The sequence below is a fragment of the Magallana gigas genome, chromosome 4 (assembly GCF_963853765.1).
Source record: "Magallana gigas chromosome 4, xbMagGiga1.1, whole genome shotgun sequence".
In the NCBI taxonomy this organism is placed as follows: Eukaryota; Metazoa; Mollusca; class Bivalvia; order Ostreida; family Ostreidae; genus Magallana; species Magallana gigas.
In genome coordinates, this window is record NC_088856.1 from 44405803 (window position 1) to 44426315 (window position 20513).

General features: G+C 32.5%; 1 protein-coding gene across 1 annotated transcript in view; it reads left to right on the forward strand.

The window, feature by feature from the left end:
• Positions 1-17958, forward strand: part of LOC117682250 (uncharacterized) — a 20441-nt gene extending 2483 nt beyond the window's left edge. Inside the window, exons 2-9 of the mRNA XM_066082548.1 lie at positions 3454-3660; positions 5117-5164; positions 10980-11120; positions 11351-11407; positions 11572-11745; positions 12054-12092; positions 16019-16210; positions 17682-17958. Of these exons, the coding sequence (XP_065938620.1) occupies positions 3454-3660; positions 5117-5164; positions 10980-11120; positions 11351-11407; positions 11572-11745; positions 12054-12092; positions 16019-16210; positions 17682-17786 (963 nt within the window). The 3' untranslated portion in view covers positions 17787-17958. The remainder of the gene's footprint in view (positions 1-3453; positions 3661-5116; positions 5165-10979; positions 11121-11350; positions 11408-11571; positions 11746-12053; positions 12093-16018; positions 16211-17681) is intronic.
• The last annotated feature ends 2555 nt before the right edge of the window (positions 17959-20513 follow it).

Below are 20513 nucleotides of genomic sequence, written 5' to 3' on the forward strand. Positions count from 1 at the left end.
TTGACATATTTCTAAAATTATAATGGTGAGCACATTCCTAAAATATATAAAAGAGGATGGGTCAATTGCCATACTATTAGACAAATTCAATGTAATTTTTGCATGTGTAAAAAGAACAAAAATTGTATTCCCAAAAATCTTTCCTTTACAATTGAACTAAATAAAACTAACAAAAGAATAATGTGATAATTCAGAGGTCCCTGTTATTGAGACTGAAGTGTATAATTTTCTTCAAAAAATGAAGAATGGCAAAGGTTTTTGTCCAAAAGACTTCACTTGTGATTTTTTCAAATTTCGTATGGAAAAACATATGTAAAAATATGTTTTAACAGCCACTTTTTGTTCAATACACGGCAGTATCAAGTAAAATAGAAAATTAAGTACTAGAAATGTAAAAACAAAATGCCAATGGAATGTATTAAATGTATCAAACTGAAAAGAGTATTGCATATATCTGAAATAAGTAAAAAATATGTGCTTTGAATTAATTATATCGTATACTTATAGAAAATATACCCTTTTCCACCCCGTGCGATATAAACCCAAAATTTACCTACCCGTGTGATATAAACACTAGGGGTGTGATATAAGATTTATATCGTATACTTATAGAAAGTACACCCTTTTCCGCCCTGTGCGATACAGAACCCTCAACGTTATTTATTACAAGATAAACGATATGACAGGATTTGCGTACGATAGGACATGATTAACGCACGATAGGACAGTATACACGCATGATAGGATGTGATTAACGCACGATAGAACAGTATACACACACGATAGGATAGGATTGATATATAAATGAAAAGGATAAACGATGTTCATGATAAACGAATAATCGCTTTAGACGATCATCATGAATAAACTGATAATGGCAGAATTTGAGAAAGAACACGTACGAATAATGATTTACGTGGAATTTTTTTAGTAACAATTGCCGAGTTGTTAATCATCGCTGCATCATATAAATGTATAGAATGTATATAAATGACCAGCTAATTTTTTAAAACTAAAATTATGAGCTTATATAAATGATCAGTAAATATTCTGTATTGTTCACATTGTTTTCATTACCGAACGCCCTAGCCAATCGCCGCGAATATTTTAGCCCGAGATTAAATCACACGGAAAATAGCGGGTTCAATTATAAAAATCCAACTCTTGTTCAAAGTAAACATAAAATCTATCACAAATACAATTCTTTCTGTATAAGAAACTGATGCATTAAAAACGAATTATATTACACACAAGTTAAATAAATATTTACGCAGATACACATTCCGCGTACGATTAGTTAATGTTGTTTACATTATTACACACCCTATTGCCGAAAACATTTCAGTCCGAAATCAAATATCACACGGAAAATAATGGGTTCATTATATTGAAAATACTTTTGTTTCTGTAAAATGTGATGCATAAAAACAAGTTATATTGCATAAAAGTTTATGTTTACGCTGGTATACACCCCGTGCACGATTCAATATATTCGATATACAAGCAAATATGTTACCTTGTTTCTAAGAACTTCGTTTTCAGATATGATTTACATGCAATATTGGTTAATTTTGATCTAATAAATTAAGAAATTAGTATCATGATAGAATGCTGGATAAGATTTTACAATTCTTGTTCGAGAAATATTCGTAAACGGCGCACTGAACGACTTGCAACTTTGAAATAAATTTAATTGCTTATGAAAAGGCACGAAACTATTAACACGATAGGATAAACGGAAAAACTGTCAAAATTGAACGATAAACCTGATAGGATTAACGCACGATAGAATAGTATACACGCACGATACGATAAGATTGATACACGATACGATAGAATAGGATTGTAAAAAATAACGTTGCGGGTAGTGTATAAACAGAAATTTCACCTACCCGTATGATATAAACCCTAAGGGTGTGATATAAGATTTATATCACACCCCTCTCCGACAATCTTTGGATGTTATATCACACCCTTTCCGTTCATTATCGGTTATTATGACGTATAGTTCAGTATGCGTCGTTCAACTCCGATCTCCGAGTATGACGTCAAATAGTACGTCGACGTCAGTTTGTCATGCAAACAGCTGGCACAAAAATTCCAGGGAAGTTTATCAGAGATGGAATATATAGACACGGAGTGATTTGTTGACAATAATCATTCATCACATGATTTTATTTATTGTTTCTTTGATGTGTTCTATAAGTAAATGATATAAAAATTATAACATGGCAATTTTTATATCGCATCCTATATTAGCTCTGACGGCTCTCGGGCTGATATACAGCAACCTCGGGCTAATATAGGATGCGATATAAAATTTCCTTTTAAAATCTATATATATCATAACTGCAATCAAACATTATTATTTCATTGTAACATATTTTTAAGATAATAATTTTTACTGCAGGCCTTGCTTTACTGACCATTTGACCATCATTTCCAACAACTAGAACTCTTTCACTAACTGTATCTTCAATGTTTGAATTTTTCAACAACAAGGCCAGATCTACATATTTCCCTTCAATGATTTTCATTCTTAATGATTCGCTCACATTGTGCCCCAAAGAAAATTAAATGGAGTTTATCGGTGTTGGTGTAACACCCACCGTTTCTATGCAAACACTATCCAACACATTAGTACCTGCAGCATTCTCCACAGGAACAAGATTCAAGGTCTATGGTACTTACCTGGTGGCCCGATCCTTCTTCCGTTTTCCAAGGTTGGTGAGCGGCTCGATTTCCACGTGCACGTCGCCCTGCGACTGACTGGGTTTTCGTTTAGGCATTCTTAATCCTTGCAAAAGGGGCTCAAAAATTAAAATAAAACTGTTCAAGAGACAATTTTAATTAACACATTCCTACTTATTATAATTTTTATGTGATTTTAACAAACCAGACAATGGCCGCATGGCATATCCTACCAGATACCTATCAAGAGCTATTAAATCCGTAAATATCTCTAAAACAAATAGTCATCGGCGAAATATAATAACACAATGATGACTGTAAAGTTAATATAAACAACTTGTCTGTGTATAATTATAATATTAAACAAACTGACAAATAATAATTCAAAAAATTATCTTCATCAACTTTTACCGACCTCACTGAAGCTGATCAAAATAGAAAAGGAAGGGACCAAGTAAAAACGGACTATTAACCGTAAACAAAATATATTTCCCGAAATTCAACAATGCTCCGAATATTACAATGATAGATTTTGAGAAAGTTAATTATATAAGTACTAGGTAAATTTTAGGATTGTATATAAAATTTGCTTTGAAAACGGCACATATTTACAGACAAGCTGAAATATGTGCTATAGTACCTAATGTTTTTGTTGCAGATTTATTTTAAATAAAACTGAAGTTTTAAAAACTTAATGTTATTCCTAATCTTAATTGTTTGATAAAAAATTGTTTTGATTTATTTTTTAAAACTTTTATTAAGATCAAGCAACGTATTGCAAAGTTGGACATTGAATGTCAGAAGCTTCTACACAATGATATGAGACCAGTGGAAGTTGCTCTTCTTGTCATGCTTCACCAAAAACACTCAGATGAAATAACATTATATTCAGCACAAAAAGGATGGAAATGGGATGAAAATTCACTCCTTTCTGAGTATAACAAACGACTAAAGGATTTAAATCGTAAAGTAAGCTGCAAATATTTTTTTTTTTTTAATAATTTTAATAAAAGAGATGTCACTAAATAGTAGACTTTGAATACAAGTAATTTTCTTTTACAGCGTGATAAACATGATTTAGCATTCACAAGAATTTAGGTTGTAAAGCATGTCAGATAATTGAATCATTGTCAATAAATAACTTTGAAACAATGATTGATGTTCCGTGGGAACCAGTTTCAATACGCCATTTAATTACTTGAATACACATGTACTATAGACGTAGAAAACATTACGGTGTATTTTTCTGACTATGTTTACGGTCAGTCAATTTTTCATGAACATTAATCCACCGTAAATATGAGCTGTACATTCACCATCTCCGTTTAGGTCGTCATTACAGCTGTTATAGATAGATGTGTACATGAGCAGGGCGTAAGTTACTACTTGCTTATCATGGTACTTTTAAAATCAGTTAGAATAGCAAGCATTAGTATTATGTATGATTAAAAACACTTAATTATAAAGAACAACTACATGTTTTTATATAACGGATGATTCATTTTAACACCTCTCTTTGGCCCTATCGAAGTCATTGTTACTTATTGTCACTTAATTTCTCGGGAAATCTTTTTTGAGCAAAGATCCCTGTACATGTACAACCAAAGCTGTCTGCAATCAGTATTCATATTCATTTGAGCAGTTCACTTTTAAGATAAATTGATTATAAAGTCCTACAGGTTTTGAATAGATTACGTTTCCCCCAAATTTGCAGGCCAAAAATGCCGGGTTTGCATTATATATCAGTGCATATTATATTCGACAAAATATTTTTTAATTATTGTTCTTAAAGCATTCAACGGGATTAAGAGAGTAACTTAAGGTGATTCCAAATATAATGTAAATGCACAGTTGCATGTTTATTACTCATCATGTGTTTTTTTTTTCATAATCGTGATTAATTATTCTATAATGAAGAAATCGATTATCCGTTAGACTAAAAACACCGTGAAAGGTATACGTACTTACTCAGGAAATCGTGAAATATTAGATGCTTTGAAATAAAGACGTTTACAATATTACAAGTATGTTGTTAAACTTCAAACACAAGAAATTATCCATTAATGTTTAACGATGTAACACAGGAAAAGTGCAAAAAACTTTGAATCACGTAACTCTTTGGATGAAAGTGCAAAGACTCGATAAAAAAGAATTATGATGGTTGAGGAGTCAGTTGTAGAATGAATAAGGACCTTTTATCCAAATTCAAAATGGTCATTCAGACGTGACTACAATATGCAGTTAGTTCTCTTCAAATCTCTGTAAATATGACAAGCTGTGCTAAAAAAATGATATTTATCACATTTGTTTTCAAACAATGCATCGCTGTTCTAAAAACATTTTCAAAAGAAAAATACTATCATTTTCAATGACATCTTTTTCTCACTTTAAAACAATTTAAATCAACATTATTTTTATCTTTAAGGATAAACATAAGGATTCTGCAGAAAATTTCATACGAAAAGCGAAAGTAGTAAGTACATGTTTGTGCAATGAAAAGTTAGTGCTGTATTTATTGCTAAATGAGTCAAATATTGAATATTATTGCCAAATTACCATACTAGTTTTACCGCATGTGTAACCGGATCTTGATGCAAGATGACATATGAACTCCAAGTCGATTTTAAGGTTTTCTTACTGTTAAATAGATTTGTTTTTAATTTGTAGGAAAAAAGGAATCATCCTAAAACTACACATACATAAATCATATAGGCACACAACAAAATCAATACATACACACACATTGCAAAAACATTCACATATGACATTTATTTACTTAAGTCACTTGTTTATACTATCAAGTTGTATAAGCAAAGAGCGATATCTTCATTACTCATTGTAATGAAGTTCTCTTTGGATTTTGTGGGGGTGATAGCTAAAACAACAAACAATAAAATCAACAAAACAAAATGCAAAACTGAAATAAACTGAATTCAACTTCATCACAAACGCCCCCATTTCATTAAAAAATTGTCAACATTTTGAAAAAAAATGACCATGAAGTTGAAGGTAAACTAAGATAGTCTAGAGAGATAATCAGCCATCTTGTTCTCCTTCCCTGCAATGTGCCTCACAATGAATTTGTACTCTTGCAGAACAAGGCTCCACAGTAGATTTTCTGACCTTATTGTCTTCAACCATTGTAGTGCCCGATGGTCAGACTCAATAACAAATTATCTGCCATACAGATACTTACTTAATCGTTAGATAGCCCACACTATGGCATAGCATTCTTTTTCTACTGTAGCAACATTTTGTTCCATTGGCAGTAACTTGTTGCTAAGATAGACAAAGGGATGAAGTTCTGCTTCCTTCTCCTGTAAAAAACAACGCCTAAACCCCTATCGCTTGCATCAGTCTGCAAAATAAATTCTGCATTGAAATCAGGGTTCCATAATACCGGAGCACTTACCAGATCCTGTTTAAGTTGCTTTAAAGCTTGGTCATGTTCAACTGTCCATTTTACATGATTTGGTTGATTCTTTCTAGTCAAATCTGATAATGGTGCTGACTTAGTCGAGAAATTAGGAATGAACTTCCTGTAAAAATTAATAGACCCTAAGAAAGACCTTACCTCTTTCTTCTTGGCAGGAATGGGAATATTCAAGATAGCTTGAATTTTCTCTGCTGTTGGTTGAACTTGATTATTTCCTACCAAGTGCCCTAAGAATTCAATCTGACATGCACCAAACTCACATTTCTTTGGGTTGACCGTCAAACCAGCTTTCTGTAATGAACTTAACACTACTTGTACATGTATGTGTCTAATGTGACTTTCCCAACAGTCACTCAAGATAATGATATAATTAATAAAGGAATCTGAAAAGGCAGTATGTTCAGCTAAAACAGTTCTTACCAACCTGTTGAACGCAGCGGAGTTCATCATTCCAAACGGCATTACCGTAAATTGGTAATGACTTAATGGAGTCACGAACGCTCTTTTCACTTTGGCATCATCATCCAAACTGATTTGCCAATAACCTTTTGTAAGGTCTACTTTACTCAAATACTTTGCCTCTCCGAGTCTATCAATAATATCTTATATCTGCGCATTTGGTTCAGGGCCAAATTGTGTTACCTGATTCAACTTGGGGTAATCTATGCAGAATCTAATTGTTTAATCCTTTTTGTAATTATCACTACAGGTGACGCATAGGGACTTACCGAAGGTTCCACTATTCCAGCTTCTACCATTGCCATTAACTCCTTTTTCACTTCGTCTCGTAAAGCGTGTGGAATTCGGTAGGGTTTTTGACTTACTGGTATGTCACTGGTAGTGATTACACTATGTTTCAAAACTGAAGTTCTGAATGGTCTGCAATGCAAACAGCTGCCGTAACTCGCTCATCGTGCCCTTCATTTCGCTCGAACCATCGTTTAAGCATGTTCACATGATACACTTTGGTAACTCTGTTGTCATGCCGCACTTTATAGTCTACGGGACTAACTTTCTCGACTACGGGAAAGGGTCCTTTCCATTGTGCTAAGAGTTTCTTTGTGCTTGTCGGTAACAAGACCAGAATTTTATCCTTAACTTCAAATGTTCTGTTTCTTGCGTTTCGGTCGTAATACCTCTTCTTATCTGTTTTGCTATCCTGCTCCTTTTCCGACAATAGATCAGCCATCTCTGCTAACTTCTCCCGTGTCTTAATGATATAGCTGAGAACTGATGGTTGCAACTGACGGTTTTCCTCGTCTTCGCCATCGCTACTCTCTCTCATAAGAGCAAGTGGTCATCTGACGTGCCGTCCATACATCAACTCGAATGGAGCAAACCCTGTTGATTCTTAAGGGACTTCCCTGTATGCTAAAAGAAGATAGGGTAAGAGCTTATCCCACTTGCCTGGTTGATCCTGTGCGTAGATTTGTAGCATCCTCTTTAAGGTTCCAATAAACCTCTCGACAAGGCCGTTCGCTTGGGGTGGTATGGGGTTGTATTTAACTTCCGTATACTGAGTAGCTTACATAACTCGGACATAAGTGATGACATGAAATTGGTACATTTATCAGACAAGATCGCCAAGCCTTGAGAAAACTTCTACCATCGCCTCAGCCACCACTTCTGCTTCCTGACTTCTCAAAGGGATTTCCACTGGGTACTTAGTAGCATAATCACAAATAACTAATACATACTGATTTCCCCTTTTTGTCTTAGGCAGTGGTCCAACCATGTCGATCGCAATCTGTTGGAATGGGACATCTATTCTTGGTATTTGCACTAAAGGAACTTTACTCACCTGTGTCTTTGAAGTCCCTTTTTGACATTTTGGACATGCTCTACAGTTTTGTTTGGTGTCGTTGAATATTCCAGGCCAAAAGAAATACTTCAAGATTTTCTCTCTGGTCTTCTTAATACCAAGATGTCCTGTCATAGGAATATCATGCCCTAGCTGCAACATCTGTCTCCGAAATTCCGTTGGTACCACTAACTGTTTAATTACTTCCTTTGTAGGAGATTTGAAATGTCGGTACAACATACCTTTCTCAAGCGTAATTAAAGTCTCACATTCCTAAGACATGTCATTGCCGACTCGTTTTCTGAGGACATCCAATGCTGGATCTTTACTCTGCTCCTCAATCCATTCATCAGTCGAGATTTCTTTGCCTAATTCAAGACTACTCTCTACCTCTTCCTTTTCAACTGTCTTTCTCTTTGTCGATGATCTCGTCTCTACGGTCTGAAAAACATCTTTTTGTGACCTCGCCAATTCACCATCTTTCCTTATCTCAGTAGGGACATCTAACCGTGTGTAATTCCCTACAATCAAATCTGCAAACAAGGTATTCATGACTATAGCTAATACTTTACCTTTGACATAATTTGTATCAACTTCAATCCACACTTCCGGACATTCCATCACACATCCATTCGCAAGTGTAACTTCCCGAACGCCCCCTGTCAAATCTTCTTCCTTTATCAACTTTTCTGTCATTAGAATGGATGTACACCCAGTGTCACGCAAGACAGATGCTTCTTTACTATTCACCTTACCATTACCAATTTTCAGACCAATCCTCCTTGTGTCTTCATCAGCTTCCTTGGACTCCACCATCACTGGTACTTCCAAAGCTAGACTTTTTCTTGTCAGTGTTGGTAAATGGATCAATCCTACTTTGTCCTTACCTTCTGCCTGTTGTTGACCTGATTTAGGTTTTCCTCCCTATGACCTTCCACTAGTTGTATCTTTATCGGTTGTTCTGCGTAATGGACAATTGTTCATAAAATGACCAAATCTGTGACACAAATAACACTTCTTTTCATGCTTATTTTGCATATTACCTGACGTGGCTTTCTGCTCAGAAAAATTACCGCTATTGTCCCTCTGATTATGTTGAGTTTGCGTCCTGGGCAAACTTCCTGCACCCCTATGTGCGTTCTGATAGGCTTCAGCGATCTCAATCATTTCATCGGAAGATTTTGGTTGTCTTTCTTTCAACCATACCTGTAAAAAATTTTGACGAACTGTTGACAAGCTGCTCTCTCATAATCATATCTACCAATGTTTGAAAGTTATGATTAACTCTTTCCATTTGACACCAATGCTCAAAATAATTCAACGAACGAGTATAAAACTCTCTGAATTTTTCATTAGGATTTTGTTTACCGGTCCTTAACTTATCCTTGTATGTACTTGCTGTCAAATTGTTCCTTTTAAGAATTGCCTTCTTAATGACATCATAATCCTTTGACTCACCTTCCCCCAACCGTGCATAACTATCGAGTGCCTTACCCGTCAACTGGGGAACTAACCGCAATGCCCACTCTGGTTTTGGCCACCTATGTAGATTAGCTAGTCTTTCAAACGACCTGAGAAAAACATCTATATCCTCACCCTCTACATACTTAGGCAGTAAAAACTTTACCTCATGTTTCTGCTCTCTTATCTCCCCATCATTTGGTTTCCTCTGGGCTTTCATTGCTTGTTCCTGTTAATCTAATTCTCTCCTTTTTTACCTGTAACCTCTTTTCTTTCATTGTTCTCTCCAGTGTCTGTTTCCTTTCTTGTACGTCTCTTTCCATGGCCAGACGTTGCAGTTTCATCTCTTGTTTGTTTCTTCTTTTCTCTTTTAACCGCGCGCTCATCTCTCTCAACTGCGGTTACATGTCGCCACAACTCTAGACAAACAGATAAATCCTGCCCTTCTCACCACTTAGGCAACGACACAGCTTACCAGATAACAGACAACTACCAGTAAGAAGCCACTAAATTTCAATTTACTGACAATAATAATTGCAAAATTAATCTGATCGATAATTAACTTTTCCTGTGAGACAAATATTTTACTGAATATCTTTTTCTCCACACTAGCAACCACAAAATCCCACCGCTGCCACCATATGTAATGAAGTTCTTTTTGGATCTTGTGGGGGTGATAGCGAAAACGACAAACAGTAAAATCAACAAAACAAAATGCAAAACTGAAATAACTGAATTCAACTTCATCACACTTATATTTAAACAATATTCCCATATTATCAGAGATATTTACTGTAATAGATATCATTAAAATTAGCAATGGCAGATACATACTTATGTAGTTACCAATTTATGGAATTGAATGCAGGTCTTATTTACTTCTTTCATTATCATATATCGATTACTGTATATGATTAATATAAGATCATTATAGTATGTTTACTGTTAACGTAAAGTCTAGCAATTTATTGAATCAATCATTTACTTATTGCTTTCCATGATAATTTATTACACAGTTACACACATATACAATATTCCAAAAAATTTCATTCTCAAAACTCATACTGCTTACACCGATTTATTTATATCTTTCATATATACTTAAACAATTATTTATATTAGTCTGAAAGAAAAATTTATCGTAGGTCATGAAGTTGCTAATATAAACATATCAGTCACATTCGTCTTTACTCTTTACCGAATATTGCAGAATTAATTACAAAACCAGACCACAAAAGGAATACTTCCGTGATCAATGCTGACCAACGTACAGAAAAATTAAAACACCTATAAAAATGGAATATTTTACTTTTTATATACATGTAGTTCGACTGAACCATTATTTTATATATGAATGTTAGGTTTACACATAACCACATACAGAACACAAAACTAGTGTTAAAGTGCAGCATAAAGAGTAAAGGATTGAATAAATGAATGAATGAATGAATGAGATGTGAATCAGAATACCTTAATACTATATTAAACTAAAAAGGAAACTAAATCAAATCCCTACACATGCGTAGTTCGTTATTAAAAATTCTCTTAAATTTTTCATTGTATGTGTTTTCAAAAAACTGATTTATATAGGAAATTGCTAATTTGGATGGAATGTTTGACAATTCGTCGTCTGATGAGGAAAGTGAAGCAGTTTTAAACAATTACTATGCAAAGCAAGCCGAAACGGTTTCCAATCTGAACATCGAAAGGGCACGGGAATTAAAAGCCAAGGTATTCAATTATTCCTCTTTTTATAAACTTATATCATACATAATAAGATTAAGTAAATCTACAGTAAATTCAGCAGGGTTAAAATTTCAACCTATATAGTAAACATATATTACTATTCTCTTATCTTCATGAATAGGGATTTATAAATAAACCGGGTTGAAATCTTCAATGTATTGGTCTTTTGATATGATAAGAATATAGTTTTTCTAATTGTTTGATTTTTATTAAAGCTTGAGAATTCTTCAGACTTCGTAGATGATATCAGCATAAGAGGAAAGTATCAACAGGTAATCAAGACAACATTTTTCCATTGTTGATTGCACCGCGTACATTCATTTAAGAGACACAAGACTGTTTTTAATCAAATCTAACGGTATTACATACATAAGTTGGTTTTTTTTATGGAAAACACTGATTTTTCAAAGATATAATCGAACGAATTGTTTTTTAGAAATTGAAAGAAATAAACGACAATTTCCAGGAAAGCATGCTGAAATACCTTAAAAATCAAAGGCAAAAAATGTCAGAAGTTTTGGATGATTATCATTCAGAACAACTGAAAATTCTTGCTGCGATGGACAAAGAATTAACCATAGAAGTTGAACGTCGAAATTGCCCAACATCCGTAATTTTTTTTTTTTCAAAGCATTCCATGAACACAGAAAAATTATCTATCTATCTATCTCTCTCTCTATCTCTCTCTCTATCTATCTATCTATCTATCTATCTATCTATCTATCTATCTATCTATCTATCTATCTATCTATCTATCTATCTATCTATCTATCTATCTATCTATCTATCTATCCATCTATCTATCTATCTATCTATCTATCTATCTATCTATCCATCCATCCATCCATCCATCCATCCATCTATCAACATTATATATATATATATATATATATATATATATATATGACAATTTTTTAGGCAGTCCTTTTGGAAAAAGTGAGGACGAAAGGCGATCCGGTGAGTAAACGTAGCTTAATCGTTATGATTTGCAATTTAATTCTTTTACCTGATGTTGTTACTAAAGATACCCAAATGACGTTGCTTAGAACCGAAGAACGTTCCTATGAAAATGATTCGTAAAACTGGCGAAAAAACAAAATGTAAAAATAAATTGTCAATAGTCATTACAAAAATCAGACCATTTTCCGTTCCGATTCTTGCTTTTAGGCCATACACAATAAATTCTTACAATACAATTCTTTGTAGCCAAGGGATGCATGTCTTCGGAACTCTATAACTAGAATTTCCTCGGTTCCCATTCAGCACAAATACCTTTAATTCACTCGTTATAAGGCCAATCACCAATTTCTGAAGAAAATTAGTAGTCAAAACCTGTAAAATTCTCTACATACTGGGTTTTATGAGATTTTGACCCTTTCATATTTTGCTAATTTTTCATGATTTTTCAGCTTTTTAGACCTCCCCCAGCTAATTCCCTGCAGAGAGTTGACCTTCCGTACCGCGTGAATGTTTCACTATTACATGTCAGTTACTTACCGGTGTATAGTTTACAATGTCCCATCCACCTACTTTTTGTGTTATTTTACCTCCCGTCTGTAACTTGCAATTTCACTGTGTAAAGTCAGCACAACAGTCATAGACGCAGGTTTTGGATTTTACTTCTGATTCTCATGTACCTAACATAAGGGGCCTACACATTGCATATCAATTTCAACTAGAGACACCCCTCTAACTAATGATAATCATTAAAAATCATTTCATGAATTTTAGCAACACTCATAAGCCTTTAAGTACAGCAACTCTCAATTTTACAAAAATATTGACGAGTACGTTATTCGGAACTGTCCCTTGCTAACTTAGGTTCTAGTTCTCATAATGTATAGTGATTGAAAAAAAAGTTTCACAGTCGTTGTCACAGCACTATGATTTATGAACGCTTTCTTTTATTTTAATTTCTTATCTTTAATTGTTTTCACTTTAAATTTTATAATACGAAACATGCTTTTGATATGCGTTTATTTATAACCAAGGATATAGAAGCAATTATCAAAATTCCCGAGTGACGCGATATCTCTTTGCGACAAATGATGCACGTCGCCTAAGTTTTTCCAACAGGAAAAACAGGAAGAGTGATGTTTGTAGATGTAGAATTTTTTTAGGAGCCGTTCGAGCATTATCATCATTTACTGTACATTCAACATAAATTTTTCCCTATTAACAGCTGCATCCTCTGTTTCATAGGACGTACCTGAAGCCGGGATGGCAAAAGGGCTGAAAAACTCTACATGACCCAATCCCATCTTTTTTTCTAATCTATAACCCTTCTTCCTGCATTTTTGGTTTAAAATGTCTCCAATGTACATGTTCTTGGCAAAAAACGAAGTGCATCTGCTTTACAATATTTCTTCTACAGCTGTACTATTTCCTGTCGATGTTCTGGACAAGCAAACGCGAAAGTTTTTGTTCAATGCGATATTTTTACGTAGTACCTGTCTGGAGTAACACAGAACGAATGCGGGCTCTCACTAGGGTATAGTTCTGGTTGTTTGCTTTTACATGTAGTGAAATATATACCTTTACAATCGATATCTTTAATCTTTAATTCAATGAGCAAATGTGCATTTAAGGAAGAAGATCAAAGTTTAATATACAGAATAAACAATTCTGCTTAACAAAATAAAATGGTGTTAATAAATGCCGTTGATATTTATAAAGAAAAAGTATGCTCGCAGATGAAATCGAACCAGGGCACCAAAAACATCAAATGTGACATATCAAGCACTATAACCTTCTGAGCTATCCTAAACTTTTAAATGTAAATATAGACCAAAAAGCAGTTCCCGCCTTTTTTATCGTTTTTAGCAAAATTAGACTCCAGGGCCGGATTGCCCGTTAACAACATTCTATCTTAATTTATACCGTTGAACAAAACATATCAAAATATCTTAGATAGTTTAAGGGCAGGCCGGTCTTGACAGATATCTAGGTCAAAAATCGTGCAGAATTGTACAATTTCACTGATAAAATGCTTTTAAATGCAATTTGTATAATATATTGCTTAATATAATCGACCACAATCTTCATTGATGGTATCCTTTAGGAGAGCATAAGGTTCATGCCCCTTGGATTGGTTCTGTTAATCAACAGCAAGAGTTTTAATGAAATGCATTTATTTTGCAGAAAATGCATACTTTAAATTCATTAAAAGGTTTTCAGGAAATAAATTCATTTAAAATATTTTTCATTTTATTCTGCATTTTATATTAACCTTTTTGTTCCCTGCTAAATCTTGTCAGATGTAAAGCTTTTATTCTAAGCAATTATTATGATATATTTGTTTTAAAAATATTTAATCACCATAAAAGAAAATAATATATTGTAAAGAACACTAGTAAGAAGTGCAAGTTATTGTTGTTTACCTGTGAATATACAGGAAACTGGCAAGGATTTCCTCAGTGCATGCGCAAAAGTTACAAAGAATTTTTCATCTTCATTTTCCTCTGGGAACACATTAAATGTTTTTTACTGACTTCCATTTACAGATCTGGTATTTTTTAACAATTAACTTACAATTATTGTTTTATATATATACAGTAAGATTAACGTTTCGGTTCATTTTTTCAAAAACTGCTGACCCTAAATGTGTATGAATAATAAGCCTTTACTAGAGCTCTCTAAATAATATTCACATAAAAAAAATTATATTTTGCTAACTTCTTGTTTGTTATTTGTGCATATTTGATTTGTTCCAGCATCATTTACTAGTACATGTACTTATGAATTTACAACCACATAATTATATATCATAGAAGTTTTTCCATCCTTTCTTTAATGCCATGTCTTGAAGCATAGCTGGCTCTAGTGAAAGCTCTTTTGGCATAACTCATTCATATTTGTTGGATGTACAAGATGAAATATTTTAAACTGTCAAATCAACACATTTTCAAATGTGTAAAATCTTTTAAAGTTAATATTCGGTTTTCTGTATTCATAATGTTAATACAGTACATCACAATATGAATTTAAAGTATCGAAAAAACACAAACTGTTCTAGAAAGGAAGCCGTAAAATCTACATGTCAAAGAGCAGCAACCATTATGATATTGTTGACGTCAGTTTTTCCATTCGACTTTGACATGCTTTTTTAGGAGGCAATTCAATATGGCGAAGCTAGGTGTGAAATAGCACGATTCTGAAAAATTACAAGCGCCGAGACTGCATTCCGAATTCACAACCCTAAAATCAAAATGTCCAACAGCCCAATGCACTATCGTTACGCCACAACAGCCGATATATATATATATATATATATATATATATATATATATATATATATATATATATATATATATATATATATATATATATATATATATATGATACCTAGGTACATAGAATTGACATCAAGCACTTAAAATTTATATTTTTTTTAAATGCCTCACTTTGGACGGGAATTTTAAAGTTAAAGTTCCGATAAAGTTTTGAAATTAATTGATTTACCGTTTCTCAATGAAAATTATCATGAAGATCATAAAAATTCTTTTTTTTAATGACGCTTGATAACGAATGTACGTGGAAAAAATTGAGTTATCTCGGTAAGGTCAATCATGTCTCATTTCCTGGAAAGACACAGAGTTTGTTGATTACAACAGTCTGCATAATAATTACAATAGGGTGGTGATGTGAAAGTACAAAGCTTAAATAGTAATCAGGATTTGATACAAAGTGCACGAGCCACAGAAGTTGATGCACTATGTATCAGACCCTGACTACTATTTAGGTATAGTAAATGCACAGCAAAACACTATTATATAAATTAGATGGTTTAACTGAAATATAATTATCAAATACACAGTTTTTAGCTGCATCAAATGTCACCTTCTATATTTGTATCATAACCATTTTGTTTTACTTTCATACAGGTTTTGGATGACAGAAAGAGCTCAGCAATTGATGGAATTATTAATATTGATAAAAGTAAACTTAGCAAAGAAGAATTGAAAAACCTATTTTCTGAGCAAATTGCGCAAGAAAATATATTACAGGTCGGTGTACCGTTGCCTCATAGACCGAAACAAGACCAACCAGGGAATATCCCTCTTAAAAACACCGTGGTAAGTACTGTATATATTTAAACGGTAAAGGTTGCATTGCGTTACGTTACAAAATGCTGCAAATTTTCAATCATAAATCAAATTGCTAATCTCTTTTTAAGCCTAGTTGTGTTACAAAACAACTGCAGATCATTAGTTTCGGTGGGTTTTTTTTTTTGGGGGGGGGGGGGGTTTAGGGGGGGGGGGAGGGGGTTCGTTTTGGTTTTTATTTGTTTGTTTGTTTGTTTTTATGTTTGTTTTTCAATTGCAGGTTTTTTTGTATTTCTGTATGCTGTGGGATCATTTAAATTCGTATGCGTTAATTTTCGTGGATTGCCATTCACTGCCATTTAGTTTCTTTATCTATTCTCGTAATTGATAAATACATGTAAAGATAAAATGCATAATATCTGATTTATTATGATTACCATTATTCGTTTGAGGGGCGGGTGAGTGAGAGGGGAATATTCAACATATTAACGTAAATAAGTGTAGGATAACATAATACTTCGATAGTATTCTACAACTTCAATACCTCATGTATAAATCGTATCTTTTAAAATCTGATGAGATTTCATTGAATTGACTTGAATAAAAAGAAATTATGTGTGTTCATTCATTTTATTAAGGAATAAGATATTATTCTTTGAGTATTATGGGGTGATCTTTTTGGTCGGGGCGTCAAATCCAATAAAGCCGGAAGGGTTTTATGATAGATTTGACCACGCTCCGACCAAAATTATCACCTTATAATATTCAAAGATGTATTCCTTTTTACTTCTATTTATATAATTTTCAGCAATTGAACGATTAAAAATTCAAATATTAAGTATGCTAATCTCGATGAAATCACTTCGGTTAATTGCATACCTGGAGTGAAAAGATGACTGAAAAATCAACTTCTGACTAAATAGATTAAATATAAGTTTGTCATTGAGATTCTTCAAATAACCAGCACTTCTTTTATGTCAATGCTTTGTAAAGATTAACATTCTTTGCTTTTTGGCATTATTATTAGGGTAAATGTACACTGTATCTTAAACGCTTTAAATGTGAAACAACTGTCATTTTTATATCATGATTACAGCCATTGAAAAACCATAAATCTTTAAACTTATTCCAGAAAGATCAACAGAGAAGTGTTTAAATTTGATGATATAAACTTTGACGAGTATACATAAAACGCCAAAATGGATAGAAAAAAATATCCCTCCCATGAAAATCAGCTGTATGATATATCGGTATATTCATTGACCAGCAGTATTGGGCGTTATAATTGAACCTCCTTAGATCGAGCAGTAAAACTTGGAACTATGTATCTTAGAAAACACACATGACACTACATAAAACAACACTATATCAATCATCTATAAAATAATAATAATAAACTCATACTTAACCCTTCTAGGCTTTTTCTTTCTTTTTGATCGATTTGAACATCACCAGTATTTTGTAGAAAATCTAAATAAATTTCTTCTTCTTTTTTTTTAAGGCCAGACATTATCAAAACCAAGTTGTTTCACCGAATTCATTGATTAGACACTGTGATGATATCAACCCAAAATTTGAAGAGGCAAAGACAGAACCACAAGAATAGGATTCCTTGATAATGATAAAGTTATCTTATGTTTTTTTTATTTTGGATAAAGTACATGTATTAGTACAAGTTTTAATATTGTTAATATTCAAAATTAAAATGCCTGAATGCATTCTGTTCAACGTTTGTCTTGATTTATAATAAACTTTGAGCATTTGATGCCAAACTGTTATTTTTGCGACTCATTTTTCTTTCATTCAAATTTGTGGCATTGTGGCATTTGCAGATTTTTTTTATTTGTAGATCTCTTATTTGGTTACATTGATGGGGTGGAAGCAATGTGCTCATTTCAATTAAATGTTCCTTTATTGATTAGTTGTTCCAATCTGTGTAAAATTTGTTGGAAATATAAAAAATTCTGATAAAAGCAATTTTAAATATCTATGAAATATTCTGAAAAAATAAACAAGTTTCTCGTTATTACACATTGAAGCAATTGATAATTGTTTAAGTGAAATGTAATTTTTGTCTTTTCATCTACATAATCCATATATAATATACACATGTATTAATTTAACTGTACGTCTGTTGTATTTTGAACTGCTATTTGAAATAATCTCTTAAAGCAAACACTAGTGGATTTTTTTTTCGGAAACTAGTTTCGTTTTTCAGTTTTATTTTGTTTGTTTTTTGCTGTTTTTGCTTCGTGAAATTAATCACCAAAATGTTACAATTATATATACCCAACAAAAAACACCGGATATCTCTACACTATTTACATGTATGCATTCTTATATACTGTAAAACCGACCGAAATCGTGTATATGTGTTACTGGTTAAAAAAAATAAGAATGCTTTATTCATGTAGAATTTTGTCGTACGACGAACATATATGCTTATGTCACAGTGCAAAATTTACTGTTTTATAACTAACTTTATTTCGGATTTTCAAAATTCGACATTTATTCTGTCATAAAGTATAAACATTTGATGTTTAAAAATTTAATAAACGATTAAATATTGCAGACTCTATATATTTTACTGCAATTCAGACATGTGTGTCTTACAAATTATCCTTATCTCTCAATAAAAAAAATAACTTTGCGCAAGTATATGTATCTTATGTTCTGGTCATCTAAAAGTCATTTAGTTTAATAAATTACATAAAAATTGTGAATTTTTTTATCGCTTCATTTGATATAATTACTTGTCACTTTATTCCTCATTGTTTATATTCACACACACACACACACACACACACACACACACACACACACACATATATATATATATATATATATAACCGAATCTTGTCACTTAGGTGTAAACCGTCTGAGTTGTCACATAGGTGCCAATGGTTGTTTTCATAGGGAAAATGTATCTTTAAAGAGATAATTCATGATGACATCGGGAGAAAAGAAGATTTTAAGAAAAAAACATCTGAATTTCGGACAAAAAGAAAATTAACAAAAAAATGATTTAGCTTATACAATTTTCTTTGCACCTAAGTCCTTAGAAGTTATTACTGAATTTTTGCACCTAAGTTTAACTGTCACATAGGTGCAAACGAAGGGAGAAAACCACTCCGGCCTTATTCTTGACTGACCATTTATTAATTTTTATTAACATGTTGGGGGGGGGGGGTTGTTAGGATTATGCTATTTTAAGTACACATTTTCACTATGAAAACATTAAGCTATTTTCTAAACGATAAATTTTCATTTAATCCTTAAATGTTTATTATCAACAGCAATAAATTATTAAAATCTTAATATGTGTGGTCAACTAGTAACCATTGTGGGCCTTTTTAACTGTGTGTTGAATAAACACATTGACATTATTTAATTAAGCGTTTAATTTCATACCGACGCCGAACGCTGAACATAAACATAAATATCTTATTATGAGTGATTTAATTGTGACTCTTGCAATTAACAGCATCGAAAAATCATTAACAGAATACATAGGAAAATGTGATAATTATTATGTTAATATGTCATGTATTCTAATCATTTTTATTAATTTTCTGTAAAAAAAAAATGCATCTTTTTATCCGACTCTAAGACTTAATCGATAGGTTTGTGCTCATCGTTGTTTGCTAAATATACTTCAAAACAAAACACGTCATTTCCGACTCGAATGTGGGTCAGATCTAAAACGCTGCGTCAGGAGCGGATCAAGTGTGCTTTAATGCAGAGAGGACATCTAAGCACATGTTTTAAGTATTATTCTTTTTAAACAGTTGAACTTGGTATTGTTATAAACTTTTCCAACTGGCTAATAAATTAATCTGTTGATAAATGGTTTTTAATTTGATAAGTAATTAATTGATTTATTTAAAACTTTGATGAATAATTGGTTTTGGAATTGTAACATTTAGTTATCTTTTTTTTTCTACCATTTTTACAACAAAAATTCTCGTCAATTTTTTTCGTCTTCAATATTTTTAAGATTAGAAAATAGGTTATTTCTATTTGTTTGTTAAAATATTTTTTTAAAAATACAAATGATTTTTATAAGTAAAAAAATGTTTTAAATTCTTACAATTTTTTGCGGTGTTCAAATTAGCTAATATATCGTTGAAAGATAAATAATCTGTTTTGAAAAAAATTGTATTTAGATTTTTTTCTAAATGATTTTAGGAGCTTTTATTTTTCAAAAGATAAGCTTGCGATAAAATGTTTTGAATACCGAACATTATGGTTTGTAAATACCCTGCCACCTAATTTTTTTTGTTCACATTTTGTTGCAGACATTGTGTTCACTTTTTTATTGTTATTCTTAACC